This window comes from Lissotriton helveticus, chromosome 1_1 (assembly GCF_964261635.1).
Source record: "Lissotriton helveticus chromosome 1_1, aLisHel1.1, whole genome shotgun sequence".
NCBI classification, from domain to species: domain Eukaryota; kingdom Metazoa; phylum Chordata; class Amphibia; order Caudata; family Salamandridae; genus Lissotriton; species Lissotriton helveticus.
Window position 1 is genome coordinate 1938250620 of NC_136057.1, and position 15565 is coordinate 1938266184.

The 15565-nt window shown below is 50.9% G+C and overlaps 1 protein-coding gene across 1 annotated transcript in view; it reads right to left on the reverse strand.

The window, feature by feature from the left end:
* CEP350 (centrosomal protein 350) overlaps positions 1-15565 on the reverse strand; it is a 1478431-nt gene that overhangs the window by 529853 nt on the left and 933013 nt on the right. The window contains exon 24 of the mRNA XM_078643560.1: positions 11978-12162. Within this exon, the coding sequence (XP_078499686.1) occupies positions 11978-12162 (185 nt within the window). The remainder of the gene's footprint in view (positions 1-11977; positions 12163-15565) is intronic.

A 15565-nucleotide genomic window follows, 5' to 3' on the forward strand; every position in this document is an offset into this window, starting at 1 on the left:
CGTCTCAACAATATCGGAATACAAGGAAAAGCATTGGACTGGATCATCTCGTTTCTCGCCGGAAGAACCCAGAGAGTCCGCCTCCCCCCTTTCAGATCAGAGGCCACCGATGTCATCTGCGGCGTACCACAAGGATCATCACTCAGCCCCACCCTCTTCAACGTATACATGTGCCCCCTCGCATCCATCGCGCGCCAACACAACCTCAACATCATCTCCTACGCAGACGACACCCAGCTGATCCTCTCTCTCACCAAAGACCCAAACAGCGTGAAAACCAACCTACACGAAGGAATGAAAGAAAGAAGTAGCCGAGTGGATGAAGAACAGCTGTTTTAAACTAAACTCGGACAAAACGGAAGTCCTCATCTTAGGTTCATCCCCCCATGCCTGGGACAACTCTTGGTGGCCACCTGCCCTGGGAACCGCACCCATACCTACGGATCACGCACGCAACCTAGGCTTCATCCTAGACTCCTCTCTCTCGATGTCCAGACAAGTCAACGCCGTCTCATCATCCTGCTTCAACATCCTACGCATGCTCAAAAAAGTCTTCTGTTGGATCCCCACCGAAACAAGAAAGACAGTCACCCACGCCCTGGTCACCAGCCGTCTGGATTACAGAAACACCCTTTACGCAGGAACCACAGCCAAACTACAGAAAAAACTCCAACGCATCCAAAATGCCTCAGCCAGACTCATACTGGACATTCCTCGTCAAGCTCACATTTCCGGTCACCTGAAAGACCTCCACTGGCTCCCCGTCAACAAGAGAATAACGTTTCGTCTCCTCACCCACGCACACAAAGCCCTCTATGACCTTGGACCGGAATGCCTCAACACACGACTGACCTTCTACACCCCCACCCGCCAACAACGATCATCCAATCAAGCCCTCGCCGCAATCCCACGCATCCATAGATCCACCATGGGGGGCAGATCCTTCTCCTACCTAGCGGCGAAGACCTGGAATTCTCTCCCCACCCACCTCCGCCTTACTCAGAACCACCTCTCCTTCAGAAAACAACTAAAAACTTGGATATTCGATAAGTAAATGCACCCCCCTCCCCCAAGCGCCTTGAGACCCTCTGGGTGAGTAGTGCGCTATATACATTTCTGAACTTGAACTCTTTATGAGGTCAGAGGGCTAAGCACATGACAATCTCTTAGGAAAAATACGATAAGTTGCACACAATTACAATGGTGCCCTAGGGGCACGGCAAACCATATACTAAGTAAATGGTATAAGGAAATCGATAGAAGGAATGGAGCTGTCCAGAGGCTGTAGGATCGATGGGACCACGCTACCCTAACTTTAGGTAAGTAATAGGAGGCCCACGGAACACGTGTGCAGAGTGTGAACTCACACGCGAGATGCGTAACAACGTCTATGGACAGTACAGTTCAAGAAAAAGGTGAGTACGGACAATCCTGACTAGGTAGGACTAAAACAACTGTGGAACTGGAGAGTCTATCTACCCTTGAGCACCGAAATGCTCTTGTTACCTCACCCACGGGCTGCGGGTGCATAGGTGCAAAGTTGTGTCGGGTTCCGGCGTTGGAGCCTATGAAGCCTGGAGGAAAAGATGCTGCAGGCGACCAGGAGGAAGATGTCCGGTGTGATCCAAGGGTGGATCAGTGAGGCTGAAGACCTGAAAGCAGAGGGGACAATGTTCACAGTCACTAGCCAGTGACTGGATTGGAACCAGGAAGGAACCAGATGTCGTCGTCGCGATCAAGTGAAGAGTGGACGCTTGACTCTGCAGCCACGTGGACCAGGAGGTGTCTTCGACGACCAGGATGGAGGCACGAGCTGTCCCACGCAGGCTCTCGCTGTCGGCGGTGTTGGTCCCGGATTCGGCATCAACAGGCCTTGGCAAAGGCATCCCAAGCGGTGAGTGGAAAAGGCGTCTGGTGCGGACTAGGAGAGTCCGGGGTGCTCCTCTTTTGGAAGGGAGCAAGGGCCAGTCTGGAGCAACCAGACCAGCAGTGAAGATTCCAAGGTTCGTCGTCTAGGAGGCCACTAGCCAGCCGGCAAGTGACCAGACAACGCGTCGAGCAGCAAACAAGCAGAAGGGCACCACGCAGATCTCGTGGAAGCTGGAGGGCTGATCTTCGGTGCAGGAGCTGCTCGGGGCTGGGGCTTCTCAATCCCCAAAGCACTTGGTCGAGTTTACCTCTGGAGTTGTGCTGGAAGCGAAGTGCAGTTTCTTTCAAGCTGGCCAGTCCCACGTGTCTCGTCGCACCCACGGGTCTCAGCTGTGCTGCAGATGTGAGTTGAGGTCTGGGAATCCGGGTCTCGTCGGGCTCTGAAGTCTGGATCCTCGAGGGAAGACGACAAAGTGAAGCCGCTGGACGCTCGATGGTGCCTGCAGTTGCAGGGTGGACACTCCTTGCCCACAAGGGAGATTTCTTCAGTCTTCTGTGGAGCAGAACGTCGAAGTCCAGAGTTTCTTTTTGTAGAGTAGTTCAGGATTAATCTAATTTGGAATGGGACCAGCTCCTACCTTTATCCTGCTAAAGGGGGCTGTACTGGTGACTAGGTCCCTCCCCTGGGTGGGACATCCTTTGTCCGGTTTCGCGCCAGAGCTGGGGCAGGGATGCCCCAGCAACTGGTTTGAACTGGTTTATGCACAGGACACCTTGTGTGCCCCAGGCATGTCTCATTCCTTTCAGGCCTATCTTACCCAATACACAAAATCCCGTCTGGGGTGGTGCTAGCACCTCCCAAGGCAGGAAACCCTTTGTCCAAGCCTCCCTCGCTGGAAGGACTCCCAGCAGCAGGAGGTCAGACTTGTGTCTGTGGTGGCAGCATCCATTTTGTGATGCCAAGGCTCGAGTTAACTTTAACCGGGGTTCACAGTTACATACATGTCGTGTCCCTCTAGAAGGGTGGAATACTACCCCCGTCGTCAGAATTGGCGAGGGGGTAGTATTCCAATTCGTATGACACCTTACTCGACATGTTTTGATAATGTTATACCAGAGTTAGCATTCAACCGCGAGGATTATAATGCACTTAAGAGTATATGGTATAGCGTTATCATGGAACAGCTATTAGGACTTGGTTCCGCAAGCTGCAGACGGGCTCAGCTCATGCCAGAGCACCATCTCACATAATTCCAAGCACTCTGCCTTCAGGATTGATAAGGCCTGCCATAGGAGTGACTGATAGGAATATATGTGTCCATCTTAGGGTTAGATATAGGTATACTATATCTATAGCAAAGGGTGATTACACCACCTTGCCCCAGCTGTCTTGCAGCCAGTTGTGTCAGTTTTGGATGGCCAGCCAGGGGTGGCATAATACATGCTGCAGCCCCTGGTAGGCCCTGGGTACACCTATGCCCTGGATACCTAAAGTACACTGTACAGGGACTGATAAGGTGGCCCAGTACCAATTGGTAAATGCACCTAAAGTACATGGTTGTCAATTTAGAGAGAGAACAGCTAGGCTGTGGGTCTGATTGGCAGGCCCACAGCCAGGGAAAGTCGTAATCCAGTGAAGCAAAAAGCAAAAATCTGGGGTGACTCTAGGACTGCAGACCCCGCTCTCCTACAGTCATAGCATGTAGTCTTGTTGGCACTGTAGTGTCTGGAAAAATGGTTCTGTGTGGCTTTCAGGTTCATATGAGCACAGTCATCACAGGCCCGTGATCCTGCCCCAGGCATCACAAACAGGACTTTGTGAGGATACATCACAGACATTTGTGTACAACAGTTCCTGCATGGTTTAAACCCTGTTTTAATGTGGTTACACTTCTCTTGCACACTGGTAAAAGGTTTCGAAAAAGTCTAGTAAAGACCAGGGAGAAGCTCCAGATCAGTGTCTGAAGGCGCAGAAAGAAACTGACATCAGCGCACATGGGTGAAGCTTATATGCAGCTCCACTTGTAACTTCTGGAGCGGAATAAGATTGGCATTGATGTGCATTAAGCCAGCTGTTGGCTCACAGGAGAACTATTCTAAAAGTTTCCAAATCGTTTCTAACTCCTGAGGAATATTCGAAAGATTAGAGATCTGCAGTTAGAAGTATCCATCAGAAGTCAGTGTGCGGGTGGTGCACATATGTGGCTACACTTTGTCATTTCCAGGGTGGCACGCAATCAAGAAGGAGCTGTGCGATGCCACCTACTGGCAAGAGGGAGCATCACTGTCGAAGTTCTCCAGATCCAGCCTGGGGATATTTAAAGGGTGAGGAATCTGTGGTTATCTATGAAGTATCTCTTTGAAACAGGCAAAATAGGGAAGGAGGATTAGCAGCAACAAGCAGAACCAGCATTAATATGCTAAAACTATAGCTTACAGGTCTAATACAAGGAAATGCACAGGATGTTCATCCAATAACAGGTATTTTTCAAGAGAAGACAAAGAAACTGTTGCTGTAGAAGTAGTATACAGAATATCACAAAGGGGAGACTTTTAGAGCAGAACCCCCTTAAATCCTCCTCCCTGAGGGATGTTTCATCCAACCTGGTTAAGAACATACATGAATCAAGTAGATCCTTTCTAGCTAAGAGGTTTCAAAAATCACACTTTGAGAGTCCCTGGGCAGGGTTGTAGTGCACTGCTATTCTTTTCTGCTGGTCAAGACACAGAGCAAAACACTTATGCCTGTACTTTCAGTGTGCAGAAAAAAGAGACATGCGGGTTTGAAGATCTACTCTAACATTTTGAAACATGCCCTCAGGTGGATCTGTTTGTGTGTTGCATGGAGAATAGGATATAATAGTCCTTGCTCACGTAAGCGCATGGGCTTTTCACTTGTAGAAATGCAAGAAGGGTTTAACATAGATTTCCCTTGATGGTACTGTAGCACAAGTTACTACTTGTGTAACTATATATCTGTAAGAGACATTAGTTAGTGAAAGATAACTTACCTTAGAATATCCCCAGGCGTCAGACTGGATCCGAAATTGTTTGTGTAAGAGTACCCTTGCGCGTTGGTAGGCGTCGTCTGCGGCTCCGCGTCCGTCGTCGGCGCCGTGATGACGTCGTCTGAGTACTTAGACGCCGTCTTCGCGTGCTGATGTCAGTTCTTAGACACAGCTTTTCCCGCGCCAGAAGCGCTGAGCCATGTTAAAAACCAACACTGGTGCCATTGAAACTAGGGCCCTGAAAGGCGATGACCTGAACCCTAGATATCGGTTCGCAGAACGGGGAGGATGGGTGGGTCGGTAAGGAATCTATCACTAACTAATGTCTCTTACAGATATATCGTTACACAAGTAGTAACTTGTGCATCTGAAAGAGACACGTTAGAATAGATACCCCAGCAATACCAACCCCGGTGGTGGGTCTGCGAACCAATAATCACACCAGAAATTCCTGGAGGACGGAACGGCCAAAGAAGCCATCCCTCCGGACTTGACTCTCCAGGCAGTAGTGTCTTGCAAACGTGTGCAGCGAGGCCCTCGTAGCCGCCTGGCAAAATGTCCTGCAAGGGCACTCCCCGGCCCAGGGCAGTCGTAGTTGCCATGGCTCGGGTGGAATGAGCCAGCAATCCAACACGGGGCTCCTTTTTAGCCAAGGAATAACATGCCTGGATACGCAAGATGATCCACCGAGAGATGGTCCTCTTGTGCACCGCTTTCCCCTTCTTAGCGCCCACGTAACCAACAAAGAGTTGGTCATCCAACCGGAACTGGCGTGTGCGATCCAAGTAGAATGAAAGCACACGTTTTGGGTCCAGACGGTGGAGCCGCTCTTCCTCTTTAGAGGGATGCGGTGGCGGAAAGAAGGTGGGCAAGGTGATAGACTGCCCGATGTGGAAGGCCGTGACAACCTTGGGCAGGAAAGATGGCTTAGTACGCAACACACCCTTGTCCGGATGGACAGAAAGGAAAGGAGGAGTACAAGAAAGGGCCTGGAGCTCACTCACTCTCCTGGCAGAGGTGATGGCAACCAGGAAAGCAGTCTTCAAAGTAAGAAGGCGGAGAGGACAGTTGTGAAGTGGCTCAAAGGAAGCGCACATCAGAAATGTAAGAACCAGGTTCAAGTCCCACTGAGGCATCACAAACGGAACAGGAGGGAACGTGTGTGTGATGCCCTTCAGAAAGCGATTTACAATAGGGGACTTGAACAAAGAAGGTTGATCAGGCAGCCTTAGAAAGCCTAAAAGGGCAGAAAGGTAGCCCTTGATAGTGCCCAGAGCAAAGCCCTGCTGGGCAAGAGAAAGAAGGAAGAGAAGAACCTCAGAGAGAGGGGCAGCAAGAGGATCCACAGCCTTTGCTGTGCCACAAATCTGTTCCACCTGCAGGCGTATACCGACTTTGTGGAGGGACGCCTGGCTGCCAGAATGGCATTACAGACTTCAGGAGGCAAGTCAAATGGCCTCTACTGTCGCCGCTCAATCTCCAAGCATGGAGGTGGAGACTGGACAGGTTCGGGTGGAGGACCGTCCCCAGCTGCTGCGACAGAAGGTCCTCCCGAAGATCGACTGACATACTGAGAAGCTCTGGATACCAGTACCTTCGTGCCCAGTCCGGAGCCACAAGGATGACTTGGGCCCGGTCGCGCTTGAGCTTCTTCAGCACTCTGGGCAGAAGTGGTATGGGCGGAAAGGCGTACAACAGACCGCAACTCCACTCGCGACGAAAAGCTGATGACATTGCGCGTTCTCTTCGGTGGCGAATAGATCTAACCAAGGCTCTCCCCATCGCTAAAAGAGGCCTTGCGCCACGTCCGAGTTCAGACGCCATTCGTGATTCATCATGCACCGATGGCTGAGCTCGTCCGCCCTGGCGTTCAGAGAACCTGCCAGGTGTTGAGCCACCAGGGTCACGTCCTGGCATTCCAGCCACTGCCAGAGGCGCAGAGCCTCCTGGCAAAGGATCCACGACCCCACCACGCCCTGTTTGTTGCAGTACCACATGGCAGTGGTGTTGTCCGTGAACACCTGCACTACACTTCCCCGGACAGAGGGGAGGAATGCCTTCAGTGCTAGACGAATCGCCCGCAACTCCAAAAGCTTGATATGGAGCCGGGCCTCTGCCGGAGACCAGAGGCCTCTGGTCTCCGCCTCTCCCATATGACCTCCCCAGCCCTGGAGGGACGCGTCCGTCACAACCACGTGCTCCGGTTGGGGAATGGAGAGGGATCTGCCGCTGACCCAATAGCGGTCCGTGAGCCACCACTGCAGCTGTCTCGCAGTGCCCTCCGAGATCAGGACGTGGTCGGACAGATTGCCCTGATGCTGGGCCCACTGAAACTTCAGGTCCCACTGCAGAGCCCGCATCCGCCACATGGCATGATGCACCAGTAGGATGCAGGAGGCCATCAGCCTCAGAAGCCGCAGCGTCAACCTGACCGAGACCCGGGATAAAGGCTGAAAGAGTGGAATCAGAGCCTGAATATCCCGGACCCGCTGTTCGGGAGGATAAACCCGAAACTGCGCTGAGTCCAGAACCGCTCCGATGAAAAGGAGCTTCTGAGAGGGGCACAGGTGCGACTTCGGCACATTGAGGGAGAACCCCAGATGGTGCAGGAGGTCTGCCGTAGTCTGGAGGTGGCTGACGACTGTCTGGGGCGAGCCCGCCTTCAACAACCAGTCGTCGAGGTAGGGGAAGACTGAAACCCCTAACCTGTGCAGATGAGCTGCGACCACCACCCGTGGGGCGCTGGTAAGGCCGAAGGGGAGCACGGTAAACTGAAAGTGCTCGTAGCCAACCGTGAACCGCAGGTAGCGCCGGTGGGCCGGCAGGACGGGGATGTGGAAATAAGCGTCCTGCAAGTCCAACGCTACCATCCAGTCTTCTGGGTCCAGGGCAGCTAGGACCTGAGCCAGTGTCAGCATTTTGAACTTCTCCTTCCGGAGGAAGCCGTTGACGTTCCGGAGGTCCAAGATAGGGCGTAGGCCCCCTTTGCCCTTCTTGGGTACCAGAAAGTAGTGGGAGTAACAACCACACCCTACTTCTGGCCCAGGAACGCGCTCGATGGCCCCCTTGGCCAAGAGGGCCGTAACTTCCTCCTGCAGAAGTCGCAAATGATCCCCCGATACTCGATGGTATTGCGGTGGCATGGCTGGAGGGGTCGTCTCGAAGGGGAGGGAGTAGCCCCTTCGGACGGTTTGCAGCACCCACTTGTCCGAAGTGACAGTGTGCCAGTGGAGGAGGTGATGGCGAACCCTGCCCCCCACTTGCGACACATGGGCCTGAAAGCACGGACTAGGAGGGTTCTGAGGCGGATGCCGCGGGGGAAGGTGTGGACTGACCTTGCCGTTGACCCCGACCGCCGCCACAGCGGTTTCCACGGCCGCCACCGCGTTAGGTATTACCTTGCGGCGCTTGGCTGGCAGCACGTGTGGGAACACCCCTTCCGTGGCCACGAAAGGAGTGAAAGTCAGCCGATTGCTGGCATGGGGCCGAGAGGCCCAAGGACTTGGCCGTAGCCCTGGAGTCCTTAAAGCGCTCAAGCGCATGGTCTGCCTTGTCGCCAAAAAGGCAACGGCCATCAAACGGCATGTCCATCAGTGTATTCTGGACATCAGCCGAGAAGTTGGCGGATCTCAACCAGGCGTGGCGACGAATCGCCACCGTCGTTGCCATCGCTCTGCCCAGTGAATCGGTGGTATCTAGTCCACACCAAACTGAATAACGTGCCGCAACTCGGCCCTCCACAAGGTCTTGGCCGAGTTTAGCCCGTACCTCCAACGGGCATTCTGGCAGCACGTCCGCAACCGTGTCCCACAGGGAGTGGGTGTAGCGGCCCAAGAGGCATGCGGTGTTGGAAGACCGTAGTCCCAAACTGAGGGAAGAGAATACCTTCTTGCCGTATTGCTCATACCTCTTGGATTCCCTGTCAGGCGGAGCAGACGGGAATGCGGTCTGGGAATTCGAGGCCTAGATCACCAGGCTCTCAGGGGTGGGGTGGGTGGACAGGAAACAAGGGTCGCCTGGGGCCGGGCGGTGGCGTCTGGCCACGTTCCTATCTAAAGGCGAACCTGTAGCGGGCCTGGACCAAGTGCCCAAAAGAACGTCGGTCAAGGCCTCATTAAACGGCAGCAGAGGCTCGGCCGAGCTTAACTGCGGTTTAAGGACCTCAGTGAGGAGGTTAGTCCTCACGGCCGAGACGGGGAGCTCAAGGCCCAAGGCTTTGGCCGCCCGCGTCAGCACCACACTATAGGTTGCCCCCTCCTCCGTAGCCACGGTAGGGGGGGAGACAAAGCCAGTGTCTGGTGATGTGTCCAAACCACTGGCATCCCCAAGTTCACCTGTCCAGTCCTCTTGAGACTGACACTTCCGTGTCAGAGGGTCCTCAGACCCCTCCCAATCCTCCTCATGACCCATCTCCTGGTACCCAGGGGTGTCAAATGATGGGGCCGGCTCATGAAAGATAAACTCTCAGAACGGCGTCTGAAGCGGCGCCCAGCGGCGCCGCACCGGCGCCGGAGCCGGGTCGAGGGAGGCCTCAGGGACGGTGCCGCCCGAAGACGGCGCCGGGGGCGACACCTGAGGGGTCGGCGCCGGGGAGGTCGTTATGTCCACAGGCGGCGACCCGGATCCGGAACCGGATCCAGTGGGACCCTGCGGCGCCGGGCCCGAAGGCGCCGGCAGCGCCGAGGCAGTCGACGGCGTCGGGGCCGGAGCCCCCGACCCGCTAGGGCCCCCAGACGGGTCCGCTGGGCCCGAAGGCGCTGCGGAGCCCGCCGGGGGAGTGAGGGACCTCATGGCCATGAGGAACCGCTCGATCTCCTCCGGCGTCGCGCGCGGCCCAGGGACCGGAGGGTATGGGGCCGGGCGCGGCGCCTGCGACTCCGACGGAGCCGCGTGGGCGGTGTCACCAGAACCCCTCGGCCGCGTCGAGCGAGCATCGGGGGGCGTCGGAAGAGCGATGACGTCTCTTCGACTTCTTATGCTTACCTGACGACTTCGACCCAGAGAAGTGATGTCGACTCCCGGAGCTATGATGGCTCCGCTCCCGCGACCGGTCCCTCGACCTCCGTCCAGACCGGGACCTCTCTCGGCACGGGGCCGACTGCCGGAGTTCGAGTCGCTTGCGGGACCGCTCCCGCCTAGCTTTCGAAGTCAGGGCCCGGCAGTCGAAACAGGTCTTGTGGTCGTGGTCGACGCCGAGACAGTGGAGACACCGACGGTGAGGATCGGTGACCGACATCAGCCAGTCGCAATCCTCACAAGGCTTGAAACCTGGCATCCCTACCGGCACCGTTCGGAGTTGAAGACTCGAAAAAGAACGATCAAAAGAGATAAAAAAAAGTTTAGTCAAAAAATACTAAGGTACCACTTTTTCCGGATCTGCGCTGCTGGCGCAGAAAAAAGAAGAACTGACGTCAGCACGCGGAGGCGGCGTCTAAGTATGAACAACAAACAAACTTAGAGGTCTAAATCAGAAACCTGATCTGAATATCTTTCAAAATACCTTCATGTCTAATGTCTAAAAAGTACATCAAGATAAAGAAGTGGCTAACAGTTATGAACAACAGACCAGATTGCCAAGAAAAGGGCCACCTGTAATTGCTAATCAAAACCCATTATGGATTCCCATCAATAACTTGTTTGGATCATAGTTTTCATTTGGTAATCCTGCCAGGGTATTCTGTCTCTTGATCATTGAGACATACGGCATACCCCCATCTTTGGCATGGGGTAATGACCTACAATTACTAGATTAGACCAAATGATGATGATCTGATGGGAAAGTGCAGTGCAAAAAAATGAAGATGAATGTGATGGTTAAAACAGGATAGGGAGCTTTAAAAAAAATTACTTTATTGGGCATAAGCCCCTTCCTTGTTAAAAACAAGAACAGTGCAACAACATAAACGCAGTTTAAACAAATAGCTGTGAGTACTCCGACGACGTCATCACGGCGCCCACGACGGACGCGGAGCCGCAGACGACGCCTACCGACGCGCAAGGGTACTGCTATGCAAAAATTTCCGGATCCAGTCTGACGCCTGGGGATATTCTAAGGTAAGGAATCTATCACTAACGTGTCTCTTTCAGATGTTCTTTTGCTAGAATACCTTCTTGGAAACAATGGGTTTTTGTACTCTTTCTATTTATTGGCTAAACAAAAAGATCAGGCATTAAGCATGTATGGCAGATAGTTCTTGGTGGGTGAGCTCTGTGCATCTGACAAGTTTCAGTTTTTTGATACTCAGCAACATTTTCAAAATTCCAAGCGATTTTCACAACAGAACTACTAGTTGATTGTACCGGTCTCTGCTGCACAAGGCTCTGCTAAAAATGTTAACATGCCAGATCTGCTGTGTATTCCCCTGTGGATGGAGGGGGCCTGGTATGGAAACATGGTCTCACATCGGGTGACTCATTTTCCCCATCATAGAGGTTCTTTTGGACCAACGTGTTATGTATGACCTTCGGGCACAGAGAGGGCAATTTTCAGGGAACATCCCAAATGACTGGATCTTAGGCCATTTTAATGCAAGTGGGCAAGAGAAGCTAAAACGAGCTACTGTTAGCTAAATGGAAAAAAACATAACTATATTTATGGTGCTTGGTGACAGAAGGGCAGAACTTAGAGCTAACTGTTGGGATGTTGACACATTGAGGGGAGAGCAATTTTTAAGAAACTAGTTTGATATAAGTTTGTTTGTGGTTGTGACTGTTGATAGCAGGGTAATGTAAGGATTTCACCAGAGGGAAGTCAATCTATTGCATAAGCTGGTGGGACACATCGTTCTTTATTTGGTACCTCACTGCAATAATACATAAGGAGCACCTAAGCATGACCGAAAGGAAACTATACTCATATGTGATCAATGGCAAAAACCATGCTATACGCATCTGAAATTTTCTATTACTGACTGAGCAAGTTCTTTAGTCCTAAAATACATGAACTATGAGTAATCTGAACTATAAAACAGTAGAATCATAAGTAAATACATTTGCCATTACTATAACCCATGGTGGATCTGCAGATGCGCTCCCAGAATCGGGTTCTTTATTTCAGCACACTAACTCCATGGACATGTTCTGCCAATCTCCTCTCCTACCTCTTCTGATGTTCCAGCCATGCAAGCTCAGCTTTGGTTTTTTCCTTCAGTGCTCTCTGACGTAAACGTAGCAGTGAAGATTGATGAGCTGCCCGCATTTCTTCCTCCTGCATGTACTGACGAACCATCTCCATTGTGAATTTGGAGAAATTGTCCTGGCCCTCTGAGAAAGGCAGGGACAAATCCTAGCAGGGAAAAAGATAAAATCGGATTGTCAGAGGGCTGTCACCTGGCAACTTTTTACTCCCATAGATAGATGTCATAGTCAGAAATGATTGGTGTGAGAGAGAAGTGCTGCTAAATTTGCTGCATGGGTGTTCTCAGGGAAATATGAAGAAATGAAAGAAGGTCAGGAATAGCTTTTTGGAATAAAACAAATCGGTCTCTTTTGAGGCACCATCAGGGTAACTCAACATTGCTATGGATAAAGACATGGGACATAACAGGCCAGATAGTTCTGTCCATGTTTGCCAAGGGAGGGAGCCGGTATGGTGGGAGCCTCCTCAAGCTAGATATTCATTCCCTCAAAGACAAGTCTTAAAGTAAGAGGTACATGGAGTAACCTGGGGAACTCTCAGTTAGAGAGGATGTTGGGATGGAGGGGGAAGGCGGCTGGGTGGGGTTTGAGGGAAAGGAACAGAATCGCACTAAACAAACTTTATCCCCCCAGTTAGATAGGAGCAGGTCTTCTCCTGCCCTGTACCCCTGAGCAATATTACATCAATGGCATGAAATGAAAGTATTCCCGAAGCTTATCACCACACTGGAGCCACTATGGACGTCCTTCCCTGGTGTTTCATGCCAGAATCACTGTGAAAGAAGATTTTAGGAAACATAAGATACCTCCCAAAGATACACCACATTTTAAACATAATCTGTCATCTACTAAGAAAGTCCAATTTTTACACCCAGGGCTACAAGGAACTGTGAATGAATGGAAAAAAATCCAGACAATAAATACAAGCAGTAACACACTGTCATCCAATGAAAGACATTTCTCTCATGAGGCCTCGGGGTCCATGGCAGCACAAAGCTTTGTAAAAACTATAAGCACAATTTTTCCAAAAGAGTCACAGACGAGTTTTGCCATCTTAGGAGTAAGGAATCTACATCAAACCATGCAGCGTTTCCCCCACCATGTCACTGCAGACACGCTGCTCCAGGTTATGGGTGCACGTTGCTGGGAGAGATGGACAATAGGACTAGTTTCTTCTGAAACAGTGGACAACAACACTGCAGTTCATGTGGAAACTGGAGGACGGTCTCAGGCCATTCAGAATTATTGGGCTCTAACTGAGCCAATTTTATGTCTGGTGTCCATGGGTCTCCTTACTACTGGACCCAAACAGAGCACCAAATATACCTCTTTAGCAGGGTAAGAAGGAAAACTAGTAGTAGGCTTACTCAAGATGGTGGTGTGGGTTAAACACTAACAATGTAATCCCTCAATGGCCACTCAGTGTTTATTAAAATGAAAGATTATTTTAGACATACATTTAAACATTACAAATATACAGAATGAAATACAGATATTACGAGCGCCTCTAACAAGATCTGTTTAAGAAGATCTCTCAGGTGAACCATTCCCCTTGCACACCTAAGTGTTTAAAAGAAAGGTGGGAGGGGTGGCTGGGCCCTTCAGTAGAAGCGGAATGGAGGGAGGAATACATGACACCATGTACTCGAATCCCTTATCCAACTGAATTACTTTCTCTGCACATACTATATGCCCAAACCCCTGTGCATGGCCCATAAATTCTCAGCACCCTCTTATACTATGTGTCTGGGAGGCTTAGGAAGCTTTTACCATATGGTGTGTGGGAATGCACCGTCATACGTTACTGGGAGTCCATCTTTGTGACACCAATGGAAGTATTGGATCAGCGAAATGAGGCTTCCCCCTGAGTCACGCTGCTCAGCCTTTTGAAGGACCTGGGAGGCCCAAGAGGGGAATGAATCCTGGTGGGATTGGGGACACTACTGGTGAATGGAGATGTGGCCAAATACTGGAAGTCACCGGAAGCCTCACCACTCCAGGAATGGAGGTCAGGTATGGACAGCTCAGACAACTTTGGAAGAGCCAATCTACTAAGCAAGAGGCTACCCCAAGAAACATTTGAAGATATGGAGGAAATAGTGGTCAAACTATGGGCTAGGCTCTGCAGGTGTTGGAGGTTCGAGAGGGAAGCAGGTGGGATTTGTTGGAATTCTTTAATGTTGTTTTCGGCATCCCCTGTGAGGGCCCGCGATGTGTGTAACTGTGCTGTGTCTCTACTAAGACTAATACATTGTTGTTATCCACAAAAAAAACTCTCAGTCTCAGAAAATCTAAACCCACTCCCTATGGTGTTTGTGATGGAGTTCACAATGTAAAATCCCTTCCCGTTATATTTCTTTTACAAAAAAAAAAACCATTTTATTGGTTTGCAGTAAAAAAAAAAATGAAACCGAACCAATTAGAATGTACTTTAATTCTAGCATCACAAGAGCATGATCATTCCAAGAGACTATCCCTCTTCCCACCCCATGTCCAAAGTCATGCCGGGGAAACTTGACTAAGTTGATGCCCCTGATCTGCCCATTTGCTACACAATAAATAGGCTCATATTCCCTATGGCACTGTCAATTCTCCACATCATGTAATTCTCCCCAAGAGCCTCAAATGTTGTCAAATTTGCTCACGGAACCTTGTGCCAGGTGTATTTTTCTCTCCGCCTGAATGCACCAGTACAAGTTTAAGGCCCATTGAGAGCACGCCACTGGTGCTGTGAGGTTTGATGCTAAGATCTGTGACCTGCTCAAAGCAGTGCCCCACATGTCGGCAGAAGGCCTGCAGTTTCGGCAGCCCGGCAGAATGTGTATCAATGTTCCCTTTTGGCTGTATCCACAGAGGCACCTGTCAGTGGAGGTCCTGTCCATTCTATGTAGTCAGTCAGGTGCATGTATAATATGCTCTGTGCAGTATCTTAAATTGCATGAGCCTGAAACCCGCCCAGATTGCAACCTCCTTCGGGTATCTCCATGCACCTTCCCAGTCCGCGTGTTCTGTGATCCCAAAGTCCTGCTCCCATCTGCCTTTTAGCTGGTCTAAGGGTTTCAGGCACTTTTGGGTGAGCGTTGCATGAATCTGTGAGATTGCGTTTGTTTGTAAGGGGAGCCACTAGGGCCCTATATTCCAACTAGGGTTCTTCAGGCAGGTCATATATTTATTTTTCCAAGGCATATCGAACCTCCCTAAATCTCTGGGAGTTCTAATTGCTCCGGTAGCTCCTTGAATGTGAACCAGTAGGGAGATTGAACATCCAAACCCAAAAATGAAAAAGCAGGTAGGACAAGGACTGTATTACATCAAGAAACACTTAAGACAAATCAACCAACAAGTGAATGAGTGAAGAACGAGGGAAGAAAGTCTGCAAACGGACTAAATCCTTTAGAAAGAAAAATAAAAATGAGTTTGAAAAAATATGTAGAGTCCTAGGCCAGAGTAACGTTGTTCTTCTAATCAGATGCTTACAGCACAACAAAGAAATCCTTGTAGCTAAGGCTAAAAGAAATAAGGCCACAATATTCTAAGTACGCTTTGAACTA